Source organism: Lacerta agilis, chromosome 9, assembly GCF_009819535.1.
Source record: "Lacerta agilis isolate rLacAgi1 chromosome 9, rLacAgi1.pri, whole genome shotgun sequence".
Taxonomy (NCBI): Eukaryota; Metazoa; Chordata; class Lepidosauria; order Squamata; family Lacertidae; genus Lacerta; species Lacerta agilis.
In genome coordinates, this window is record NC_046320.1 from 17355665 (window position 1) to 17381041 (window position 25377).

General features: G+C 42.3%; 2 protein-coding genes across 4 annotated transcripts in view; both read right to left on the minus strand.

Moving 5' to 3' along the window:
• Positions 1-2952, minus strand: part of NFXL1 (nuclear transcription factor, X-box binding like 1) — a 55368-nt gene extending 52416 nt beyond the window's left edge. The window contains exons 1-2 of one of the 2 annotated variants that reach the window (XM_033159809.1): positions 2778-2952; positions 318-488 (exon numbers count right to left, since the gene is read on the minus strand). In XM_033159809.1, coding sequence (XP_033015700.1) covers positions 318-488; positions 2778-2937 — 331 coding nt within the window. In that variant the 5' untranslated portion in view covers positions 2938-2952. The remainder of the gene's footprint in view (positions 1-317; positions 489-2777) is intronic. The other variant, XM_033159810.1, reaches the window with a different exon arrangement.
• A 2022-nt stretch (positions 2953-4974) lies between these two features.
• On the minus strand, positions 4975-10563 carry CNGA1 (cyclic nucleotide gated channel subunit alpha 1). 2 transcript variants are annotated; one of them, XM_033159811.1, is made up of 4 exons: positions 10366-10563; positions 9471-9578; positions 8154-8260; positions 4975-6804 (listed from the first exon to the last, which is right to left on the minus strand). In XM_033159811.1, the coding sequence occupies exons 1-4, from the start codon at positions 10521-10523 to the stop codon at positions 5420-5422; spliced, it is 1758 nt and encodes a 585-aa protein (XP_033015702.1). In that variant the 5' UTR covers positions 10524-10563; the 3' UTR covers positions 4975-5419. The 2 variants fall into 2 exon arrangements, with proteins under 2 accessions (XP_033015702.1, XP_033015703.1); XM_033159812.1 differs by having other exon boundaries at positions 9566-9578; positions 10366-10537.
• Positions 10564-25377: the final 14814 nt, after the last annotated feature.

A 25377-nucleotide genomic window follows, 5' to 3' on the forward strand; every position in this document is an offset into this window, starting at 1 on the left:
CAAGCCATTTAGGCTTGAATTGGGCTTGGTAGTGAATAGGCAACCAGTGCAGATCTTTTAAGAACAGTGTTATATGGTCCCCTACAGCTGCTGTATTTACTGTTACACTTATTGCTTTTGTGACAGATTGAGCTATATTTCTGAGCAAACATACATACATACATACATACACACTGTATGGTTCCTATAATAAAAGCATTCATTAATGTGTTACTACCCCAATTATAGAAATCATTATCTGAATAATTATATCAGTGTAGTGATAGCTAGGTCTTTATAAGGCAAGGGCATGTGAAATAAATAAATAAAAGCTTTACCAGTTTGATTTGTATAAGTGGTAAATGTCTTGGCCAATATTTTCCCATGTTTTCCTTTGATATCTTCATCTTCTTCTTCAGAGGAGGAACTAAATTGATCTTCAACAAGCTTTCTAGCTGCAGCTTGGTTAGCCTTCTTAATTTCATCAAATTTTTTCTGAGAGGTTAGCTCTGTTAGGGGAACAAAGTTTAAACAGAGTTTAAAATGTGACAGCATCTTTCAGGAAAATAAATGCAACTAATAAAACTCTGTTTAAATATCTAACCAACAAAGCAAAAATTACCGGTAGATGCTTTAAAAGGAAGATTTTTTTTACAAAGGCCACACCCTGACACCATTTCGATTATCTTCTGACATTCTTGGAAAGGGCACATGACTCTCTTCACAGCTAGTTTCAGTATTTTCTTGAAACACAGCCTATACTTCCCTGGTTCTTACTGCATAAGCAATGTATAGTAAAGGTAAAGGGACCCCTGACCATTAGGTCCAGTCGTGTCCGACTCTGGGGTTGCGGCGCTCATCTCGCGTACTGGCCAAGGAAGCCAGTGTACAGCTTCCAGGTCATGTGGCCAGCATGACAAAGCCACTTCTGGCAAACTAGAGCAGTGCACGGAAACGCCATTTACCTTCCCGCTGGAGGGGTACCTATTTACAGTGGTACCCCGCTAGACGAATGCTTCGCTAGACGAAAAACTCGCTAGACGAAAGCATTCGTCTAGCGGGAGGCTGCCCCGCTAGACGAAAAAGTCTATGGGGCTGCCTCGCAAGACGAAAAAATTTCGTCTTTTTTTTCCGTTTTGCGGAGCGCGGCTCCCATTGCCGCTCCGCAAGACGAAAACCCCGCTAGACGAAAATTTTCGCGGGATGAATTATTTTCGTCTAGCGGGGCACCACTGTATCTACTTGCACTTTGACGTGCTTTCGAACTGCTAGGTGGGCAGGAGCTGGGACTGAGCCACGGGAGCTCACCCCATCACAGGGATTCGAACCGACGACCTTCTGATCAGCAAGCCCTAGGCTCTGTGGTTTAACCCACAGCGCCACCCGCGTCCTAAGCAATGTATACAAGCTGATTTACACCTGCACTTCTGCTGCAAAGGTGAATAAGGTATACAATGGCTTGTATCTAAGGGCCCAACTTATAGTTACACATAAATGTGCATAATCAAACCCTTAACAGCTTTCTTTCCTGCTTCAGAAGGGACCATTTTGGAGCAAAGAAGCAGTGGAAGGGAATGCCTACCCGTAAGTCTTCATACATCCATTGGCTGCATCTCTACTCCAAACAGATGCTTCTATTCTCCAGTGTGGGGATTCCACATCCACATCCATACATTTAAAGGTCATTGCTTCCCCCCAAAAATCCTGGGAACTGCAGTTTTAAGGGTGCTGGGACTTCTAGCTTTGTAAGGGGTAAACTACAGTTGCAGGAGTCAATGAACGTCATGTACAGTTGGGGGGAGTCAATGAACGTCATGTAAGCACATTTGCATATAATACTAGTCTGGTTTTCAAATAAGTTCAGCGATGTCAAGTACAGCAACATTATCGCAAATGACCTAAATGTTCAATAATTACAGCAGCAGCCACACAAATCAGGTGTGCTCCCAGTTCTCTACTCCAATGTATCAAATAATTGAGGAGGCTTTGGGAAACTGACTGCTTTTAGTGAAGGGCTAGTGCCTTTTTATTGTAATTATCTGTCTGTTTTTCATACATTTTATATTTGCCTTAATTCTATCAATGCTTGATTGATTGTTGTTTTTAATGATTTCCCACCCAACAGCTTTCAACTGCTCTTATTGTAAACTGCCTCGAGTCCCTGTTAGGGAGAAAGGCAGGGTATAAAACATAATAACATTAACCTTAATATGGATCAAAACAAGCGTACACTGTATATGTTAAAAACACAGAACTAGTCCGCCTTAAATAAAAATGGCCCCTATTATGAACTGATTTGTATCCTAATGGAGATATACGGTATATACCTACACTTGGAACAAGATTTCAGCTTCTGTCAGGGCGATTAGAAGCTATGCAAGGGTGTATCTAAGCCACCTCTCCCAACATACCAAGAAGCCTTTTTTGAAATATATATATATATATACACACACACACACGTGTGTATGTGTATATATATATATATATATATACACACACACACACACACATATATATATATATATATATACACACACACACACATACATATATATATATATATATATATATACACACACACACACAGAGTGTAAATAATAATAATAAATGCACTCCTTCTGGAGGCAGCTGCAGTGAGCTGCATACTTGCTCTCCTTTCAATACATTTTATTTTATTTTAATAATTAAAAAAAAGCACCTCCTCATGCCTTTCCTATTTCACCTGGGCCCCAAGTGGAGTATGAGGGGTGTTTTTTTCCCCCCATACGGTAGGTGTGTGAGGTTGTGAAAATACTCACCGCGGGCTCCTGAGGCGTTATTACTACAAGCCCCGGCGGCCGGGGAGGCGCCTCCCCTTCCCCTTCCCCGGCCGCCAGGTCCGCTGCCTGCAGGGACCCCGCCAGCTCCGGCTCTCCCCCTTCCCCGGCCACGGCCGCCCTGGCGCCAAGCCGCCTCCATCCTCCTTCCTCCACCTCCTCACTCTCCCCCGCCGCCCACAAGGCCCGCTGCTCGCTCGGGGCCGGGACGGAGCAGCCCGTCGCCGCCCGCCCGCTTTCAGAGGATGAGGCGCAGCAGCTGGGAGGATCCAGGTGTAGGAGACGTAGCGCTTCGCCTTCCTCGGAAGTTCGCGGCGTGCCGGCGCCTAAACTACAACTCCAGGCATCCCTCGCGGCAGAGAATCGGAAGTGGGACGTGCAAAAACCGGAACTGTGGTGTGGCAGGACTCCTCCCCTCTCTTTCTGCGCGGCGCATAAAGAACCGACGGCCTCCGAAGTGACCCACGGAGAACTACAGCACCCAGAATGCCTCAGAAGGAGCGCCGTGGAGCGCTTCCGTTTTGCGCAATTTATATATATAATTTATAATCATATTATATATACGTATAGTATTATTATTAATAATAATAATAATAATAATAATAATAATAATAATAATAATAATAATAATAATAATAATAATAATAATAATAATAATATACCACGCCCACCTGCTTTTAGACCCCGCCTGTTTCCCCCCGACAGGGAACTGTGCAAGGTCTCATTCCCCGGGCTCAGATATTTCAATGTTTAGGAGAGGCTGCCTTTTTTCCTGCAGGGTCACTTTGGTCTATACAAATTTAATACATAATAAAAGTATTTCTCCACAACCAGGCATTTGGCTGTGTTTGTGGGAGGGGAAAGTTATTGGTTTGTTTTTTATGAAGGGCAGTAGACAAATTATTATTATTATTATTATTATTAATAATATTATTATTATTAGGCCATTAGTTATTACAACTAAGTTTTGTTCCAGATTTGCTCAGCGAAATGTTACTGGGAGTTTATGCTCTCTGGACTCCCCAGCCCACTCCTCTGGTTTGTGTTACTTAGCAAAACCACTTGACATTAATCACATTCAGACAATCAATTTGCATGTAAGGCTTCTTCAGAATAAAAAAAAGTCCCATGGCAAAAGAAGAAGAAAAGCAACATGCAGAGGGAAAGGTTTTGAGGACAGTTGAAAAAAACTTCTTTGTGTGTGCATACACATACTTCCTGAAAAAAGCAAGCAAATCCCTCAAGCCGTTTTTTAAATCAGGTGACCTAATCCAGACTGTAGCTAAACTGATACTTGCTTCTCTAAACACAAAATGCCAGTGTACTACAAAGAATAAACACTAATTGTTGCAGTACAAGTTCTTTTTTCTGCGTAAACCAAGAGTTAATAATTTTCTCTCTCCTATTTTTGGGATGCCTAGATAGACCAGTGAGAGCACAAATAATAAATAGCCACAACATGTTTTGCCAAAACAGAACTGAGACAAGGAATGTGTTTATCAAGAGGTTGCAGAACACTAAGGGCTGCTGAGAGATTACACCACCTCCCCCCATCAAGGTCACCTACCAAGAGAAGATCAGCCTGGTCCAAACCACTGACCAGAGGGACCCAGGAAGCAGTTGCACCTGCACAGCTTCCCAACCTCAGTCCAAGGAAAGAACAGGGTTAAAAAGCCACATGACCTTTATATGAATTTCCAGATCAAAACTGCTGAATGGAAAGCCTTGCTTTATTAACAGACTGACAGAACAGTGCTTCATTTTGAAATGCACATGTTCCAAAATATACCTCTTCCTGCTGTCAATTACAAACTGATGTCTTTCTTCCATCTTATCCATTTTTTACAGTCAATCCTGCTACCTTTGGGGAGGGCTTATGCCTTTTGAATCTACTGTACCTAGTCACCATATGCAGTCTAGAAATATTTAGCTATACCTGTATATTTAAAACTGTTGATAACCACAGAATACGAGGTCTCCTGGTAAGAATTTACAGCTGCAACTCAAGAAACCCCTTTAGGCACATGATCCTCAAAGGTTATTTGTAGCCAGTCAATACAAACTCCAATTTTTTTCACAAGGATTTAATTAAATATTTTATTAAACAGTGTGGAATTTTATCGCATCACATTCTCTCGTTAACTTGCAACTGACTGTTTATAATTACCGTACTGCTAATTTTCTGGGCAGTTGCTACAAAACAAAGACGTTCTATCAGAGGTGACTTTGTTCTGAGTAGAAAGTGCAGCAAACTTCTCATCTGTAAATCAAAATGACTGCTGAGGAGTCCAGCCAACTATCTTGATACTAGGTGCATTATACAGGGCACAATATTAAATGTAATCATGCAATACAACTGTACAAAATGATTCCTGTTCAAATTAACCTAAAGTTTGTTCCATTGGGATTTTAGCATATTTATCATCTAGATCAAGTGATATTTTCTGAAGTCACACTTATAACAGATAAAATGTAAATTATTGAAAATACCCTTCATGCTTGGTTTAAAAAGAAAATCAGCCAAGATTAACAGATTCCATGTTCAATGAAGCCTTATTTTATCTTTTATTAGACTCTTTATTACAGATTCGGCAGTGCTCACAATATCTACGTTTCTACTCTTTTCATTCTTCAGTTTCTTCTAAATTTGATAAATCAAAATCCATAGGCGCTTTCATGATGCTCTCAACTTGTGTTAGCCTTATTTTCAGTTTTTGCTGTGCAGCACCATATTCAGCCAGAAGTCTGGCAAACCTTGTTTGTAAACAGTCAAGCATTATTTCTATTTGGCTGACCTTTTCCTCGATATCTTTAGGATCTCTTCCTGCATTTGCAACATCCAAATCCAGCAGTCCATCTTTCATAAGGACTTGCCTTCCCTTCTCTTCCAACAAGGCCTTTGCATCTGGGTATTCTGTTAAAGCTTCCATTAGGTCATCTTTAGACAGACAAAACAAATCTGAATAACCAATGCTTCTGATGTTAGCTGTTCTCCGATTTCCAGCTTTGCTACCTTTAATGTTAAGAATGCTAATCTCCCCAAAGTAACTGCCATCACTTAGGACCACATATTGAGTAACTCCATCATCAGCAACCACAGAAAGTTTCCCTTCTTTGATGATGTACATTTCTCGCCCAATGTCACCTTTCTGACAGATATAATCTCCAGGGCTGTACACCTGAGGCTGTAGTTTTAAGACTAGCTCAATCAGTAAGCCAGCTTCACAATCTGCAAAAATCTGGACTTTCTTTAAAGTTTCCAGATGAACGTTGATGGCAATTTCTGCTCGTAATTTATCTGGGAGATACTTCAAGACTTTTCTTTCATCTACTGCCTTCTTATTTGTCCACAAATAATCAAACCACTTGATAACTCTGTTTTCTAAGTCTTTGCTCACATTCCGAAACTGCATGTACTGTTTTATAGCATCAATCCTTGCTTGAAATTCTTCCCTGGCAGCATTCATGTTGGAGATCATAGAACCAATATTACCGACAATGGTAGCAAAAATTAATATACCAACTAAGAAGTCAACAACGACAAAGAAATACTCAGCATCTTTAACGGGAGGTGGTGTTTCACCAATAGTTGTCAAGGTCAGTGTTGACCAGTAAAGGCTGTAAACATACTTTCTAGCCAGCCGGCCAAATTCGGGATGGCTAATGTTGGGATAGACCCATGTGTCTGTTCCAAAGCCTATGGCTTTGGAGATTGAAAAATACATACATGCATTCCAGTGGATAATAATTATAATATACATGACCAGATTTGAGATTCTGAATATATTTGGGTAACTTGTTCTTGTTTCTGTTTGCTGGAAGAATTCAAACATACGTGATATTCTAAGTAATCTGTTTATTCGTATTTCTGGGTAGTTCAAGCCTAACCTGAAGTAAAGTAGATCAGTTGGAATGATGGAAAGTACATCTAATTTAAATTGCACCGTTCCCTTATATTTTTTCTTAAGTTTAAGTTCTTCTTTCACCAACAAACCTTGTTCCAGGTAACCTAAAATAAAATGCAGAAATAACTTTGTGATACAATTTTGTTTTATTTTTACTGACATGGCAAAGGGCAAATATATATGATAATTTAGGAGCTCCTTGGTAAACCAGTTATCTGTATTATTAGTGGTGAGAATTTTATCATACAGTATTACCAGTTCCATACCAAATCAGGAATCTAGAAGCAAGTAAATGACAGAATTTGGTAAATGGACATCTGTATTCATTACCCCCCCCCAAAAAAAAAATGTTTTCATAATACTGTGAACTCCAGTGGAACCATAACTGGGTGAAAATTCTGAACTATTCTGTTTTTCCTGTTACCAATAGTACCAAGGTATGCAGAATCGTTGCTTAGGAGATGAGATGGCAAACTTAGTGCCCCTTTGCAAACATTCTGAGGAAGGTCAAGCGGAAGAAAGGAGCTGGTTCAAATGGAATGTTCCTGGTCCAACCCTGCGGTTAGTTGGAACAGGAAGTAGTGACAAGTTCAAGTGCTTTCCCCTCTCCTCTCCTCACTTCTCAAGATGGCAGAAGAAACTCATTGGGTTTGGAAAACCTTGCAGTTTTTCCATGACATGCAAATCACGAAATTGTGGGCACTGCTAGATTACCCGTTTACTGAGAGTTCATCCTGCTCATCAAAGCACGTGTTATCCCACACTTTCCAGTACATGTTTGCTCCATCATTTCCCTAATCACAAGAAAACCATTGTTTTTGGGAAAGCGGGGTTATTGTGCAATCAAGCATAACTGAGTCAGAGTGTTCAAGTTATACTGGCCTATCTTCAGCTGAGCAGATGTTGGGGACAAAACACTGGCTGAGCCAGGAATCAGCCAGCTGAGCTGGAGATCTGCTGCATCCTAAGCAGCTGCTATTAAGAATTTACTAGGGCTGCTTGATTTTATTTGATTGTTGCATTTCGCCTTTGGTGGTTTAAACTATTGTTTGCCCACACAGTCATTTTAATAACCTAAGCCTTAAAAGCAGACTATACATTTTCTAAAATAAATAAGGTGGTACTCCTATCCTGCCTTAATATGCATTGCCACTTATTAATGAGAGCAACCAAAATATCATTGTTCCAACAAATACTATGTAAAGAGACAGCCTTGAGTTGGCTGGATAAGGCAATGGGGTATATTACTAACAGAATATGATACATCAGTGCTGGTGGTGAAATAGGTGACTTTTTAAGATGGGCCATTTTCCACATAGACACTTTCAATGTCTTGCACAACGCTCCCTACAGAAAGATTACTAGGTTACCTTGTCTTTGCTATTCATTTTAACAAGGTAGCATAACAGATAAAAAGTTACTGACAATATGATTTAGCAGAGCATACTCTTACCTGTCCTTGTACGTACAAACATGTCAGCAACATAGAGGATGTCTGATATATAGTCAAAAATGAACCACATCTCTAGATGGTTGCTTTGAAGTTCATCAAAGCAGGCTCTGAATAAGAAAAGAAACAGAATTTCAAAATTTAGAATTTGAAAGTAAGCGTTTTGGCAATGCAGGCCTTAAACTAGGGATAACGAACCTGTGCCCCCCCCCCAATGTTGTTGAATTGCAACTTTCAAAAAGCCCCAGTCAGCATGGCCCAACTCCAGGGATGATGGAAACTGTTGTCCAACAGCATCTGGGGGGCCACAGTTTCCCTACCTCTGTCCTACACAAAAGAACAAAGGACATTCAGGTGATCTATAGAAATCTACTTCCATCAGTTTTAGACAATTCAATGGGACTGAGGGAAGACTCTTAGTTTATATTTCCCATGATTTGTACACAATGAGTGACCTTTTTACTTCACTCTTGTCCAGTGTTAAGTGCTTGTATATATTCCACTATAAACCCACACCATGCCAATGCAAAAGAACACTTTCCCAAAGTTTACGATGTTTGGCTCATTTGTGGTCTGAGCTTCTAGGGGAAATGGCAACATGCAGCCAAAAAGAAAATCCAGGTTTAAAAATCAAATGACGCCCAACATTAGTTAAAGTAATATAAATATCTCCCAACACAGGTCAAAGTAGCTGTGAGAACTAGCTGAAGCGTATTCTTTGTATCTTGATCTGCTTGCTCATCAGTGCTTAGGTTTAAAATAACCAAATCATGATATGCTGATGGAATGGATGACAGAGCAATCGCATCATCTTTTCGCTGTCCGCCTGGCTCAAATAAAAATTCTCTCATCCCACATGCAGCTGAGGCTAAATCAAATTTAGGGCAACACTCATTACACAGAGAAGCTCTGCATCTAAATTTATCACACTATGGTTCAGCAAATCATCAACATTTGTATACGTTTCCCAAATGTCCAAAGCTCTTTGCTTACATTATATCTGCAATCATTACAGCAGCCCTGCAAGACAAGTAAGCACACTGCAATAAGTGAGGGGAGAAATGGTACCCATGTTTACTGTGGCTTGCCTAAGTTTCAAGTCGGATGTAACATTTTGAGCCGAGGACTTCCTTGTTCACAGCTCAGATTAGCCAAGTACATTAGTTAGCTGCTGAAGCATCTAATGGGTCCCCCCTTTAAGACAGTGAAGAATTGTTTTATTGTTGAAAGGGTCTTGCTTCCTTTCATTTATCCGTTTAAGGTAAACCAAAATACCTAATATAGATCAATACGCTGCAGCACTGTGTCGTTTTAAAATACCTAGCAATGATCATTATCCAATTGTACATGACGGGCAGAGTGATGCAAAACAGCCAGTTGTAATACAGGTTTCCTGAGGGATCAATAACAAATACCTCTTTCTTCTCCCTAAACAGCAAGCAGAAGGAAATTAATATATTAAGAAGCAGGTGGTACATAACAGCCATAATAAATGAAATCCAGCTGCATTTTCCTATTGATTTTAAAGAGTTTACTGAAACATATGCTGCAGTCTAGTACACACTTCTCTGAGAGTAAATGCCATCAAACCTAATCGGACTTACTTCTGAGTAGACAGGCATTACCACACTATTAAAAAGTACTTAACTTTGGATGGATCATCATGCTTTCTCCAAATCAGGGATGGCAAATCTTTTTCAGACCAACGGCCAGATTCTTTAGTGGGCAAATGTCTTGGGCTGGCTGGATGCTGAGGAATGGTGAGGGGGCACCAGCTGGGGAACCCCCAGGGGAAGCAGGTGCAGAGCCAGAGGATTGGTGGTGGGACAACAATGCTGCGTTGCCAGAGGGAGAAGAGGGAGCAGACTGGGAGGAGGAGGTGCCAGAAGCTGAAGTGGCAACAGGGTCAAGTGAAAAATAGCATGGTAACTTCCTATGGTAGCCCATAAGCATGCCATCGGCCAAACCCACATGTTCCTACATAGCAAGTGTAGCTGACACATTGCCTTCCAGATGTTGTGAACTACAAGTCTCATCAGTTCCAACCAGTATGACCAACAGTCATGGATGATGGGAGTTGCAGTCCACAGCATCTGGAGGGCACCCTATTGGCTACCCGTGCTATATAGTAGTGTCACTAGTGCACTGTGAGGCCCAGCCAAGTGAAAATTATAACGTATTCTGTAACATATTTTCAGCCCTGAAAAACACTTACTCCTCTTCCTTATTTTTCTTCTCAGCTTTATCTTTCTGTCTCTCTTGGTTGTCCTTATTTTCCTTGGCCACTGTGTCCTTTTCTTTTTCCTTTTCGCCATCAGATTTGCTGAAAGATTGATGGAAATTATATGACTTTTGCAATAAAAGTAGAACCATCCCTTCAGAAAAGTCTTATTACATATCACAGTGCATATTTAATTCTCTTTATGTTTTCTATTTTCCATTTCTTTGTACCAAAGAAACACCTTTACAGTCAGTTGTGAAATACATTTTAAAAACTGATATTGCCACTATTATTGTAATGGGGGGGGGAGGGAAAATAGGCGTTTTATTGGCACATAAGACATTTGCTGCTGCAACCATATTAAAAAGTAACATTTATTTTTTGGATGGGTGGAGTGTAGGAAGAGACAACAAAACTATCAGGCTCACCTAGTTGCCATGCAGGTTTCAGTTTGTACTCAACGATGGCCAATTTCCCCCCATTAAAAAAAAAAAAAAGCCATTCCCTAGATCTCTCTCCAGGTGTTTCACTTGGCATTCTCTTGGCCTAATAAAGACATTTCTTGTTACACACTTACACTCTGGTGAGTTCCACCATACTAACCAGCAATAATGGCTGAAGCAAATGTGCAAGGCAGAACCCTGTAAATACAAATGCTGTTCCTCCGTCAAGACTGGTGTTACCAGCAAATGAGGACAAGATTTGCTCCTTCTGTGGGCAGGTGTCCCAATGGTCTGTTTCAGCCTATGGCAAATTATACTGTACTGTATAAAGCAGCAGTTGGCAGCATTTATCCAGCCCTCCTCCAGATGGCAGCAAGGTCTCAGCTGTTTATAACAACTAGTGCTCTGCGGAGTTGTGCATATATCCCTTCGGAATAAAAATAAATACCTTTCATCCACGCAGCTATGTGAAAAAGTGAAGTTCACTTGTTTATGAAAAGCTATACCCTTTGCAGGTCCATCCAAATCCATTGATCAACCAAAATTTGCCATTTACTTCAATGGGATGGAAACTGTATTATTTTCAAGGGAATTTTCAATCTACATAATTGGATGTAGGTAGATGTTTACGGTGGGGTCAGTGCTCCTGTGCATGGAAGGTTTTTTTTGCAGTATTCACACAATACGGCTATCTATCGTATACCCTTGACCGAAAAACGGTACACTCCTTCTATCTGGGATGGTCGTCCTCTTCCACTGAGCGCGCAGGAGCGGTGAGGGAGGAAGGGGACACCCGCCTAGCCAGCCAGATCAGCCGAATCAACCGTGGTGATCAATGGGGTGACAGATGTCGCAGCCAGATCGCCCTCGCATCCAATACGGCTATCTAAATGCCAGCACATATCCGCCCCGCCCCCCCAGGTTTAACCCAGACTTTCCATTTCTGAAGGAGATCCAATTACAAAAAGCCTGATGGCAACAACCCATTTGTGATATCTCGGCACGCCTTTTGCAACAGGGTGCTTCTAGGCAATCCTTCTCAGTGTCGGATTGCGGAAGGGACTTAGATCACTAACAGAACACCCGATTTGCATGCAGTAGGTCCCAGTGTGGTGTAGTGGTTAGAGTGTCGGACTAAGATCTAGAAAGCCAGGGTTCAAATCCCCGCTCTGCCATAAAGCTCACCGAGTGACATTGGGCCAGTCACTGCCTCTCAGCCACAAGGTTGTTGTGGGGATAAAATGGGGAGGAGTTTAGGGATTAAAAAAAAATAGTTTTATAAATTGTGTGTCTCCGTTTCTCAGTCTGACCCTTTTTCAGGGTTCTGTATGTATTGTGGTATTTTACGCATTGTGACTTGCAGTTACTTTTATTGATCATAGTTTAGTAAATATTTATTGTCATTGCTAAGAGTGAATATCTGCTTAGTTATTATTTGCTGATGTTTGGCGAGTTAAATTTATTGTGTACTACTATATTCTAATAGATTGTTGCTTTACTTGATATAAGTGATTCCATTTTAAAGGTAGGTTGTATTATGACTATTTGTATTGGATCAGATTATTATAAGGTGTGTGTTGCATATTTTGTTGCTGTAAACCCCCTTGTGCATAGTAATACAGAAAGGCGATATACAAATTAAAAGTGAAGGGGGGGGGGAATGAAACCTATGTACTGCCACCTTGAGCTCCTTGGGATGGGATATAAATAAAAGAAGCAAACAAGCAAGCAATTTCAGTCCCCAGTCTCTCCAGATAAACCTGGGGGGGACCTTGGCCTGGAATCCTGGAAAGCCTCTGCTAGTAAGGTAAAAAAGGTAAAGGGCCCTTAGACGGTTAAGTCCAGTCAAATACGACTGTGTGGTTGCGGCGCTCATCTTGCTTTCAGGCCGAGGGAGCCGGCGTTTGTCCACAGACAACTTTACAGGTCATGTGGCCAGCATGACAAAACTGCTTCTGGCGCAACGGGACACAGTGACAGAAACCAGAGCGCACGGAAACGCCATTTACCTTCCCACCACAGCGATACCAATTTATCTACTTGCAGTGGCATGCTTTGAAACGGCTACGTAGGTTGGCAGGAGCTGGGACAGAGCAACGGGAGCTCACCCCCGCTGACCTTCTGATCGGCAAGTCCAAGAGGCTCAGTGGTTTAGACCACAGCGCCACCCACATCCTCTCTGTTGGTGAGTATACATCTGACGAAGATGTACTGATTCTATATAAGGCAGTTTCCCAAGTTGTTATTGGTGGTGTGTCGACAAGACAAGAGGAGTCACAAAACTAAAGAGCGTTTTCAGCAATCATACAGCCACAGTTAAAGGATGTTTGGTATATAAGGTGGCATGGCATGGCCTAGCCAAATAAAAAACAAAGTTCAGCTGACGTTAAACTATTATAAGCCTTCCTAATTTCAATTAGGGATGTGGGTGGCACTGTTGTCTAAACCACAGAGCCTAGGGCTAGCCGATTGGAAGGTCGGCGGTTTGAATCCCCACGACGGGGTGAGCTCCCGTTGCTCGGTCCCAGCTCCTGCCCACCTAGCAGTTCGAAAGCACATCAAAGTGCAAGTAGATAAATAGGTACCACTCCGGCGGGAAGGTAAACAGCATTTCCATGCGCTGCTCTGGTTCGCCAGAAGTGGCTTTGTCATGCTGGCCACATGACCCGGAAGCTGTCTGCGGACAAACGCCAGCACCCTCGCCCTATAGAGCGAGATGAGTGCTGCAACCCCAGAGTCATCCGCGACTAGACCTAATGGTCAGGGTTACCTTTACCTTTACCTTTAATTTCAATTGCTGGATTGTGCCCCATGTAAGAAAGGCTGCAATCCTAAACACACTAGGAAGTATATTTCACTGAACGTAATGGGACTTAGTGGCTAAATATGTTTTGGATTGCATTGCTTATAGGTAAGTACACATTTAACTAAATTGCGACATTAAAATGTGATAGCAATATTAGCGAAGGACTTAAGAACGCAGGTCATTCACATGCAGATCCTGCATGAAAAAATAAAAAAAACCGGTCAACTGGTTCACACTACTCACCTGCTTTCACTGTTTTCCACTCCTTTCGTCCTTTCATTTTCACCCTGGATAGGCAAACTGTGAACATCTGAATGTGAGTGATGGGTTTTGAGCGCCTCTTTAGTCTTTGTGGTCATAATTGAAAGGTATTATCTGGGACGGGACTGCAAAATGGATCCAAGATTGAAATTCAGACATTAAAACAAAGCTTGATTTTAATCTGCATAGGCATGATCCAGAGAAAGGAAACCGTGTCTCAATGATTTCAAACACCCTCCCCTTAAAACCAATGGGATTTAAAAGTGTTTGTGAGGCTGCATCATGACTTGTTTTATCTAGAGTGTATAACAGAAAAATAATCAGGAAATAGAAAGAAGAGGGACTTAAGGTATGCGTATGGCCCAGCCAAATCTAAACACACATAAATCCCATTGATTGCTATAGTTTAGTGAAATACATGCTTAACTCTCCCTCACCCCCTGAAATCAGGGGGATGTAGGCAATTAGGAGTAACACCCTTAATGGAGATTAAGCCCCATGTTGGAAAGTGTGCTTATGTTTACTTGGATCAAACTAATTTGATCACTGATCTGCTTTCTCTAGCACTAATCATTATGCACCTTGAAAAGAAAACAGCAGTTTCTCACAGTATAGACATATAACCAGTATAGACATAGTGATTGCTTCACAATGATCAACGGCCTCAGAGAGAGCTTCTTTTCTTTTTCCTTTTGCACGATATATTGCAAAATAAACGCACATTGTTTCCTATTTTGTAATGCATAGTTTGCGCGTGTTCCTTCCAGGAAGTTGCCAACTTCAGCAAAACCGCATTTCAATATTGCCCACTCCTTGAATTCCATGTAGCATTCCCAGGCAAACTTACATCTATTAATAACCCACCACCACTTTCATTTTTGACTTTTTAAACAAAACTGAGCGATGTAAATAACACATACCAACCTCATTCTATTCATTCCATGTACTGCAGTAAATCCTGAATGGTAATGAAATTCTTCGCTTTCTAAGGAAAGTGTATATCTAGAACAAAACGAAGAGGAGGGGAAGGAGGGATAAATTAACTCTAGTGAAGAGGGTGCCAGCAATACAGTTGCAATAAGATGGTATTACAGTGCCTGCGTGTGCTCACCTTGGAAACCTAATCTGCTGTTCTGTGTAATGAAGGCAATCCCTTAAATCCCCTCAACTCTAGCAGCCATAGCCATAATGAAAATCCAAAATGAAGCTGGGAACAAATTACCCTTTAGAAGTGCAGTACGTACTTTCAAAATATGCAATATACCGTATTTTTCCGTGTATAAGATGCCCCCCTATTTGGGGGGACTTCAAATTAAGAAAACACCCCTCAGCACTACCCGTGTACAAGATGAGCCCCATTTTTTTTAATGTTTATTTACTTTATTACAAAACTTAACAACAAACACCAATTACTTATTATGCATTTTTTTAACCAAATAGAACAATAAAGTTTATATACATTCAATGTTGTACTTCACATTTCTGCTAATTCTCTTCCTCTTAAAAAATGAAGCTTAAGACCAAAGGTAAGCACAAAAAGAAACGACAAAAAATAAAACAAAGAAACAAAAGAAAAGCAAATACACAAGTTCTTGGACTTCTAATCATTTCCCCATGAACGTACCTTTTCCACTCACGAATGTACCCAACATTATTAGAGTATCCTTTATAGCCTTTCTAATACAAACTTAAAACAGAGCGTAACCTTAACTTATTTCATTCACATTTTGCAGATCCAGGGTCACTCAAAGGCTGCCGTGGACTTTATACCATTATTATTATTTTGTAAATATTTTCTATATTTTTCCCATTTTAGCACAAATGCTTGTCTTGTGTTTCCTCTTAGATTATTCACCAGCTGATCCATTTCTGCATATTCCTGTAGCTTATTTTGCCAATCCCTTATAGTTGGAGCGTTTTCACCCTTCCAATTCATCGCTATCAAAGTTCTTGCCGCTGCTGTGGCATATAGAAATATATCTCTTAATTTTCCTGGAATATCCTTACCTATAATACTTAAGAGGAAGACCTCTGGATTTTTAAGGAAAGTTAACCCGAAGATTTTTTTTAAGTTCCTCATATACCAAATTCCAGAATTCTCTAATCTTTCTACAGGTCCACCACATGTGGTACATGTCTCCATTGCTTACCCCACATTGCTAGCAGTTATTGGCGACATTCTTATACATTTTGGAAAGCTCTGATGGTGTCAGGTACCATCTATATTGCACCTTAAGTATATTTTCTTTAATGTTATAACATGCAGTGAACTTCATGGTTGTTTTCCAGTCACTTAACATTATAGGGTGGCCAATGTCTTGAGCCCATCTAATCATAACTTCTTTAACCTCTTCCTCTTGGGTTTTCCACCCGAGGAGGATTTGGTAGATCTTAGATATTATCTTGTTGTTGTTATTTAATATTTCTTTTTCAAATTTAGAGGGTTAATTAGAGAATCCATTTTTCTTATCTTGTTTAAAGGTTGCATGTAGCTGGTGATAGTCAAGCCAGCTTGAAATTTGGTCTTTAATTTCTTCATATTTCCTAAGCTTCAGTTGATTATCTTCCTCTACCAATAGGGAGTTATATGTTAGCCAGTTTCCTATCATATTTTTCTTCTTTATGGTCTTTGCTTCAACCGGAGAATTCCACCTAGGGTTTTTTGGTTCTAACAGCCCGCTGTACCTTTCCCAGACCTTATACAATGCATTTCTCATTATGTGATCCGTAAAACATTTATGCACTCTTGCCTTATTGTAATTTAAATATGCATGCCAACCAAAACGGTTGTCATGCCCTTCTAAATCCAAAAGATCATTATTTTTAAGCTGACACCAATCTTTTATCCTGGAAAGGCACGCTGCTTCGTAATATAGCTTTAGATTGGGCAAACCAAATCCCCCTCTTTCTTTATGGTCTATAAGAAGAGTATGTTTAATTCTCGGTCTATTTCCACACCAAATAAATTTAGATACCGGTATTTCCTTCTGCCAAGCTTTGATACAACTTACCGGTATTTTCCCTATAACAGGGATCGATTGAAACAAAAAAAGCATTTTATTTATATTTAGTTTGACTGCTGAAATACGCCCCCAAAAAGATAATTTCAATTTGCTCCAGGTCTCCATATTCTTTTTAACCTCAGCCCATGCTTTAGTGCAATTATCTTCGAAGAGATTAATGTTTTTTTAATTTTATTTAATTTTATTAAAGATTTTCTTGATTTACAGAGATTAATGTTTTTATTGGACAGCCATATTCCCAGGTATTTGATCTTTTGGCATATCTTAAGCTTTGTTGTTTTATCAATTTCTTCTTTATCTTCTAGGGAGAGATTTTTGGCCATAATTTTGGTTTTGTTCATATTCAATTTAAATTTTGCAACCTTTCCAAACTTATAAGTTATTTCCAAAATTTTCATTAGACTGTCTTTAGGGTTTTCAGATTTGATAATAAGGTCGTCCGCGAACACCCGTAATTTATATGTGTGGTTTCCCAGAGTCATACCCTTAGTGTTCTTTTCATCTCTAATTTTTTTATTCAACACTTCCATTACCAAAATAAATATAAGCAGGGATAGCGGGCAACCCTGCCTTGTCCCCTTGTTAATTTCACATTCTTCTGAGATGCTCCCATTTACTATAATATTAGCCCTCTGCTTAGTGTAAATAGCTTGGATTTCTTTACAAAGTGATTCACCAAACTCCATATGTCGTAGCAAAGCCACCATAAATTTCCAGGAAATGTTGTCAAACACTTTCTCCGCATCGACCGCCATTAAAATAGGTTTATCTACTCTCAAATCTAAATATTCCAAAATATTAACAATATTCCTAATATTACTCTGCATAAGGCGGCAGGGGAGAAAGCCCACCTGATCTTTATGAACTATTATTTGGAGAGCTTTTTTCATTCTTTCCACAAGAATATAAGCATAGTTTATAATCATTGTTTAACAACGAGATAGGCTTATAATTAGCCCTGTTTTGGGATTACTGTAATAAAACTTTCCTTCCAGGATTCCGTCATATTACTATTTTTCAAGATGTTATTCATTATTGTTTTCAATGGTTCAGACAGTACCTCCATCAGACCCCAATTTTAAACCTATTTTTTTGGTTTAAAAAAACTCTTAGTCTTATACACGAAAAAATACGGTAAGTAGCAACAATCCAAGGGCAGAACACAAACACCTAGTAAAACATATTTGACCCCATTGTTGCTTGAGATTTTGAGCTAGAGAAAAAACGATAAGCACCTTTATTTATAGCTGTCACTCACCACCCCACCCCTAGGCACTGTGTATGTCTAGCAGCTGTGTCAGGCAGAAATTCAACAGGTTCAGGTGTTTTCCTGTCGGGAGTAGGAAAGAGAACTCCACTTGCAGTTTTCTGTATGCCATACAATTTTCAGGGACACAGAGGATTTTAACCAGTGCTATTTCAACTCAGAGCAGACCCACTGAAATTAATAACCATTTAATTAATTGTCCATTAGTTTCATTGAGTCTACTCTGAGCAGGATTAGCACTGGCTACAAACCATAGTGCCCATCAAGAAAATGATAACAACCTAGCATCAGTTTAGGAATATTCATAATATGAATATTACGCATGGACATTGTAAAAGACTAAGGCTCTTAGGATGGTCTCAAGGGACAGCTACCGGTAACATCCATCTCTGGGTATCATATCAGCTCCAATCTGTGCTTCACCCCATAATGGTCAATAAGGGCACAGAACAGTAAGGATACAAAACAGGACTTTCCACACTTGGTTCTGTTGGGTATTCTCTCATCATTTGTTCTAGAAGCAGAGAATAACAGAGAAGAAGTTTCAAGAAGAAGAAGAAGGTTGACTGTGCAAGGACATTTTCTGTGGGAACTGTTCTTTGGACATGCACAGTATGACAGGAAGTACTGATAACAATGGTTCTGTGTAACTTGTTGTAACTTGTTGTGAGTCTCTTGCTTGCGTATTGTGGTGAGAGCAGAGAGACTCTTGGACTCTTGTTGGACTCTAAGCCTGCCTTGACCATGGCAGTGTTGAATGTCTGTATATATTTGCTACCAATATGCTATTATGTCCATCAAGTAAATCCCTACACTTGACTGAATCTTTAAGGCATCCATGAGTGTTTATTGCCTACTGTGTGTACCTTAAACCCTGAAGATGCTTCCAAGGAAGGAGCTGTGTTGAGATGCAACTCTACCGAGTATGGATTCTGGTACACACATGCAGCAAAAGTGATGCCGGACCCAATCCTTCTAAATCATCCATCAGAGGTTGATGGATTGACTCAACAGGTTCAACCACCCTTTGGGACACTCTATCCAGGAAACAGAGGCCAGCCCATACCTTGTTTAGCTTCCACCAGCAGCTAAAGACTTATTCTCCAAGGTGTCTGTAAGTTAGTGCTGTTTTATATTTTGTTTTTCTATCGTTATTTGGCTTTTCAAAAACAAGGTATCATCACTCTGAGATCTCTTGGAACAGAGCTGGACTCATAAACTTTATAGGGCTGGCTGGTTGGGCTCCCTCGCCCACTTGCTTGCTTGCTCTGATGCCACCTCAGCTCCTGGCAACTAGCACCCCCTGGCCAGCCCCAGAGGCATTGTTTGCCTGAGGAGCTTGTAGCCAGGGCTGCTGCAACAAACAGCTGTGCAAGCCTTTGGGAGGCAGAGACATGAAAGGGCATCAGAGGAGGGAAGGGAAGAGGGACAAAGGCCAGTGTTGCCCACAGCACCCCTGACCATCATTCAAGGCACCCCAGGGTGCCATGGCACTTTGCTTGAAAACCACTGCTGTACATCTTTAATTTGAAGCATCTAAGTCAATGTAAGATTGGGGAACTTGTCCCTTTGGATGTTAAACCTACTTGGAGTCACAGTAGTGGCCTCTGAAAAGCCAGTTCTTTGTAGTTTACTCTCATATTGCCTCTATAACGAATGAGTCTCCAATTCACTTGCAATTTCACTGAACACATCATTCTTTCCCACACCAGCATCAGCACCTGGTAGAGCATATGTGTGCATACACAAACACATGTATCAGCAGTAGCAGGGGAGGAAATGTGGTGATCAGTGGCACACCCCCCCCCCACACACACAGGAGTGTGAGCTATGAACGTCAGTGTTTGTGTTACTATGAATATATCATCCACATGCCTTTGGAAGAGGTGTCCAGGACAAGAGGAAAATAAAACTTCCAGGACTAGTCAACCTCTCTGCAAAAAATTAAAATTAAATGCTCCCCCACCCACCATGCACACATCATGAAGTTTGTAATCTTGGATGAACTGGAGGAGGATAGCAGCAGCAGATTTTTTTTTAAGCTATCTTTAATCTCTTCTTACATCTCGCTTAGTCAGGTCTTTTCTAATTCCTCTAAATCTCATTAAGGCTGCCACCATACAGAAGCTTCTAGGCATTTGCAAGAAGGCAGAACTCCAAATTGTTCTGTGCTCCTGGACAGATCCTAAATGTTTGACAATTGACTTAGAACAATTCCTAAAGGTATTGAAGGGGTGAAATTGTAGCAAGTGCCTTCATTCCACACACTCCTTACGCCTGACTGTTAATTAAATGTCTATGTGTACAACCAAAAATACACCATTGCTCTTCTTTTAAATATATATATTTTTATCGATTTTCATCTCGTATAGCCCAACCAATATATCTCAATATGAAACACTCCAAAGGGGGAAGGGGTGGAACAGGAGGAATGGGATGAGAGTGCTGGATACTGGAGCACAGCTGGATGATATCTGGGAGTGCTGAGCTTTGCAGTGAGAAGTGGCTGAGTGGATGGAAAAAGACCTCCCAGCCCTAATGTCCCAGTAGAGCCCTAATGCCCCAGTAATGTCCCAGTACCTCAACCAGACCCTGCTCCCTATTAGTGTGATCTCCCTGGCAACCAGGGAAGCATAGAATCCTAGAACCTTAGAGTTCGAAGAGACAAGGATCATCTAGTTCAGGGTTTCCCAAACTTGGATCTCCAGCTGTTTTTGGACTACAATTCCCATCATCCCTGACCACTGGTCCTGATAGCTCAGCTTTGGGTCTCTTGAAAACCTTAGCTGAAGGGAAGAAGAAATAGAATAGTTTATACTAACGTGTTCAGACTAGATGTTCTTTTTTCCTTATGGATATCAGAACTGCCATTTGTAAAATTGAAAAATATCTAATGCTTCCTTGTGATTTTCCAAGTTAGTCAAATCTTTCAAATGCCAGAAGGAAGCCTATAGAAGTTCCATCTAGAAGCTCCCTCCCTTCTGAACCCAGATCTTGCTCCCCCCCCCCTGAGAGGTTTTCGAGCGGACATCAAAATTCTACATGTTGCTTTACCCCTCTCAATGCTGGTTAGAATTCACAGGCCCAGTTCCACCTCTTCAACTTCCCTTTAAACTATAAACTCCAGGGAGAGGGGTGGGTCTCTCCAGGCATTCACCCATTTCAGCCACCCTCCTAAGTATTCTCCATCCCTGAGGCTAGTGGCCAGCATGACAATTTCATTCTGAAGTACTGGAAAATAAATGTGAATTTTTTACCTTAAAGCTGAATTGGCTTTCTCTCGACTTCCTTCCAGCTGAGTTGAGCAGCAGCAGGAGATGGCTAGAATATGCTAGGGGCTCCCTGGAGTGGTTTGCTATAGCATCCAGTAAGATGCGATAGCATCTTTCGTTTCTCTCTCTGACAGCATCTGGAACAAGGAACTGTCAATACAGGCAAAAGTGCCTGTTTTTAAAAAGCTACTTGACAGAACAATGGGCTGCTGCTCTGTGGGAAGGAAAACAACCCTTCTTTGTTACAATCACATTAAAATCAAGCATTCTGTTTGCCAACACAGCTGCCTCAGTTTATAGACACAAGAATATTCATGTACTGCATCTGTAACCCACTGTCCTGAGCCAATACCAGCAACTGCAATCCTCCATATGGCTTGGCCCTCTCAGATCCCTTTTACAAGCGATCATCTTAATTCTCATTCAGTATGTACACACACTCTAGAACGGGGGTCAGCAACCTGCGGCTCCGGAGCCGCATGCGGCTCTTTTACACGGCTGCCGCGGCTCCGGGACTCCGGGGCGGATACGCCCGCCCACTTCTCCAGCTGGCAGCGACTGCCCTCCAGCTGGCCGGCGGCCCGCCCTCCGGAGGCTGAGGGCGCTGCTCAGGGGCGTACCCAGGATCACCTGGCCTTGAACAGCGGGGCAGCAGGGCTCGGAGGCGGTGGGGACTCAGTAGAGGTGGCGCAGCTCAGCCGAGGGCTCTGGCGGGGAGCGCGCACGCTCCTTCGGGAAGAGATGGAGCTGGGCGAGCGGGAGGGGGAACTTTGAAGACCCCGCCTCCACCTCCGAAGCAGGCGCCCATGGGAGAGGCCGCCCCCCCGAGCCTGCCTGGCGGGACCAACCCTGCCCAGCTCCAGGAGTCTTCCTAGCGTGGGAGGCGGCCTTGGGGCGGACAGGGGAGCTCCAGGGTCAGCGGGTATGTGGGACCCCGCGGCATCCAGAGGCAGCTGGGAGGCGGGACGGGATGGGGGCAGGAAGGGGGCCTTCAGACGCGTCCCCGCACGGGCACTGGAGGCCAGGACTCCTCGGCTGGGTCGTGGGACCGCGGGGGAGGGCTGGCCGCGGTTCCTCTCGGAAGGCTGCTGGCTGCTGAGTCGAGGCGATGACGAGGTAGGCAGCTGTGGGCTGGGCCAGGGGTGGCGGGTGGCGGGCGAGGGGGGAAGCCCTCTTTTTAAAAATGGTTGAGGAAGCGGCGCCTGTTTCCCTGCCGCTGCCTCCTTCACTCCTGGTTCCGCTCCCAGCCTCAGACCACGCTCTCGCGGGCGCGCGTCTCTCTCCGCCCCGGAGCAAGGCCAGGACGTTTTGCAGTTTTTCCTCTGTCCTGAGTGTGTGTTAGGGGAGCCTTGACAAAGCACCTGTTGGCGTGGAAGAGAGGAGTCCTAACTTGGATCTGTGTTCATGTGCAAAATCTATCGCCATTGTCATTAAGGGGGCAGGGAACTCCCCTAAAAAAGTTTGAACACTACGAACTACTACAGCCACCTGTATGCAAGTCAGCACAAACATCACAGGCTTCTCTGGTGCAATTCTGTGCTTTATTTAGCAAGAGAGGAGGTTGGAAGAGGTGAACATAGCCTCTGGTCTGGAATATTAAGGGTAAAAGACACTAAGATTATTGTAAAAGCCAGCAGTCTTCAATAAGACATGGGACAAACATTTAACACAAGTGTGCAGTTGAGGACTCATTTTTAAAAACAAAAACAAAAAAACAAATCAAATATTTGTATGCTGTTGCAACCCACCTTGGATCAGGCTGTGACCTGGTAGTGGTCCCCAGGGTGGATAAAAATGAATGATTTTTAAAAAATAAATAAATGGATTTTTTAAAAAAAATGGATTTTTTTTTAAAAAAATGGATTTTTTATTTAAATCGGATTTTTTAAAATTTAAATCGGATTTTTTAAAATTTAAATCGGATTTTTAAAAATAAAATGCAGTGTTATATTTGTTTTAAATGTCGCAATGGTTTTGCGGCTCCCAGTTTTTTTTTTCCCTTCGGAAACGGGTCCAAGTGGCTCTTTTGGTCTTAAAGGTTGCAGACCCTTGCTCTAGAACAAAGGCCACACTTAAGTCCATTGATTTTGCTAGGTTTTTTCTTTTAAAATTACACAATTTATGCCTCTGAAACAATGTCTTGTGTTAAAACTAGCATAGAATATTGATTTGGAGCAAAATGCGTGGCTATGTTTTCTGCCTCCGTCGCAACTAGAACTTGAATGCAAGGTGGAAATTAAGGACGCAACGGGACTTGTTTGTGAGTAGACATTTACAGGATTGTACTGTAAAACACATACATAGCCTTGTTCCATGCATCTACTGCCTTCCTATTTGCTGTGTATGACGCCTGGACAGTGCTGGATTTATATATAGGCTAAGTAGGCTGAAGCCTAGGGCCTCTAAATCTAGGGGGCCTCACCAGCCCTTTTTCACCCGGGCCAGGCCTTTGTTGCCATGCCCAGGCCTTTGTCACCCTGGCCAGGCCTTCTTCGCCCTGTCCAGGGATTCTTCACCCTGCCCAGGCCTTCGTCGTCCTGGCGAGGGATTCTTCGCCCTGGCCAGACCCTCTCTCTTCCTGGCTACTTCCTTCCCTGGGAGCTGGCTGCAAACCTTCCCTGGGGGCTGGCTCATTTATGACACGGGGTAAATTGTTGAACTTGGGTGACCTCACGACTCCCCTCCCTCCTTGTGGCATGATGATGATGTATCAGTGATGTATCAATGATGGTTCTGGATATGTATTCTGGTAGGGAGGGAAGGTCTTCAAAGAGCTTGTAACCCATTTTTGGGGTTCTTACTCTGTGTGGGCACCTGTTGCGCAATAACAATGAGTCTACTGACCACTGTTTTGCTCCTGTATTTGGCTGGAACATCCTTCTTCTGCTAACCGCGGAGACCTGCAGGGGTCAGGGTCAGCTCAGTAGTGGTACGTGCTGCAGTTTTATCCATAGCTGTCAACCCTCCCTGCTGTTCCCCACTGCTTTTATCAGTGGGAGAGTGCGAGTGGGGGGCCGGCTGGGGCAGATAGACCAGGCAAGCAAGCTCTCACTAGTCTCTTCCGTTCCTTCCCTCCTTCTTGACTTGAATGAACAGAGCAAGGCAAGCACATGTGACTGGCACTGGCTTCACCCTTCCCAGGCAGGAAAGTCTATCTTTCACACTTCACAGAGCCCTGTTGTTGCCTGCAGCATGCACTGTAAATTGCCCACTGGCAGAGAGTAGCCTTGGGGACCAAGGAAGGGATCCTTGGAGGGATCCAGAACTACCTTAGGAGGGCAGGAGGCCAGGCTGCAGGTTGGTAACTGGACCTCATCCTCGGGGGGGAAATAAGTATAGGGATCAGTTCAGGGTCAGAGGAACTGTGTTTTGTCTTATTTTATTTGTGCCTGGTGGTGCTTTCCTTTTCTGTGTTTAATTTAAAGTGCCTTTTGTGTTTAAAATCCTGTTACTTGCAGATAGTCAAGAAAATATTTGTTATTTCTTTAAAAGCCCAGTCTGGTGCTGTCACCACAGAGTCTCCCCTGCTCTGCCCACTACCAGTGCCTTTTGAAGAGTCCTGGGAGGGGAAAAGCCCAAAAATGTGCAGGTGCCAACCCTCCAGGAGAAACCAAAAGTTAGGGGTTTTCATCTCCAAATCCCAGGAGTCAGCCAGAGGGGTCTCTCTGCCCCTCAAGAAAGGCATAGGGAAGTCAGTGAGTGGTAGCGGCTACTGAAGAGTGACAGAAGCCCAAGATTATCCAGTTGAAGATTAATTTTTATTTTTAGATTCTAATATAAGCATGAGTAAAAGATTTGAAAGTGGTGCTAGCAAGCACAAGAGACAGAGGCTCGAAAATGCTATGATAATGAAGTTAAGACCAATCACTGCTTTCGTGCATTAACCACTCACTGAAGCAACAAGAGCCGGCAGGTCACTCTTTAAATCTGGTGG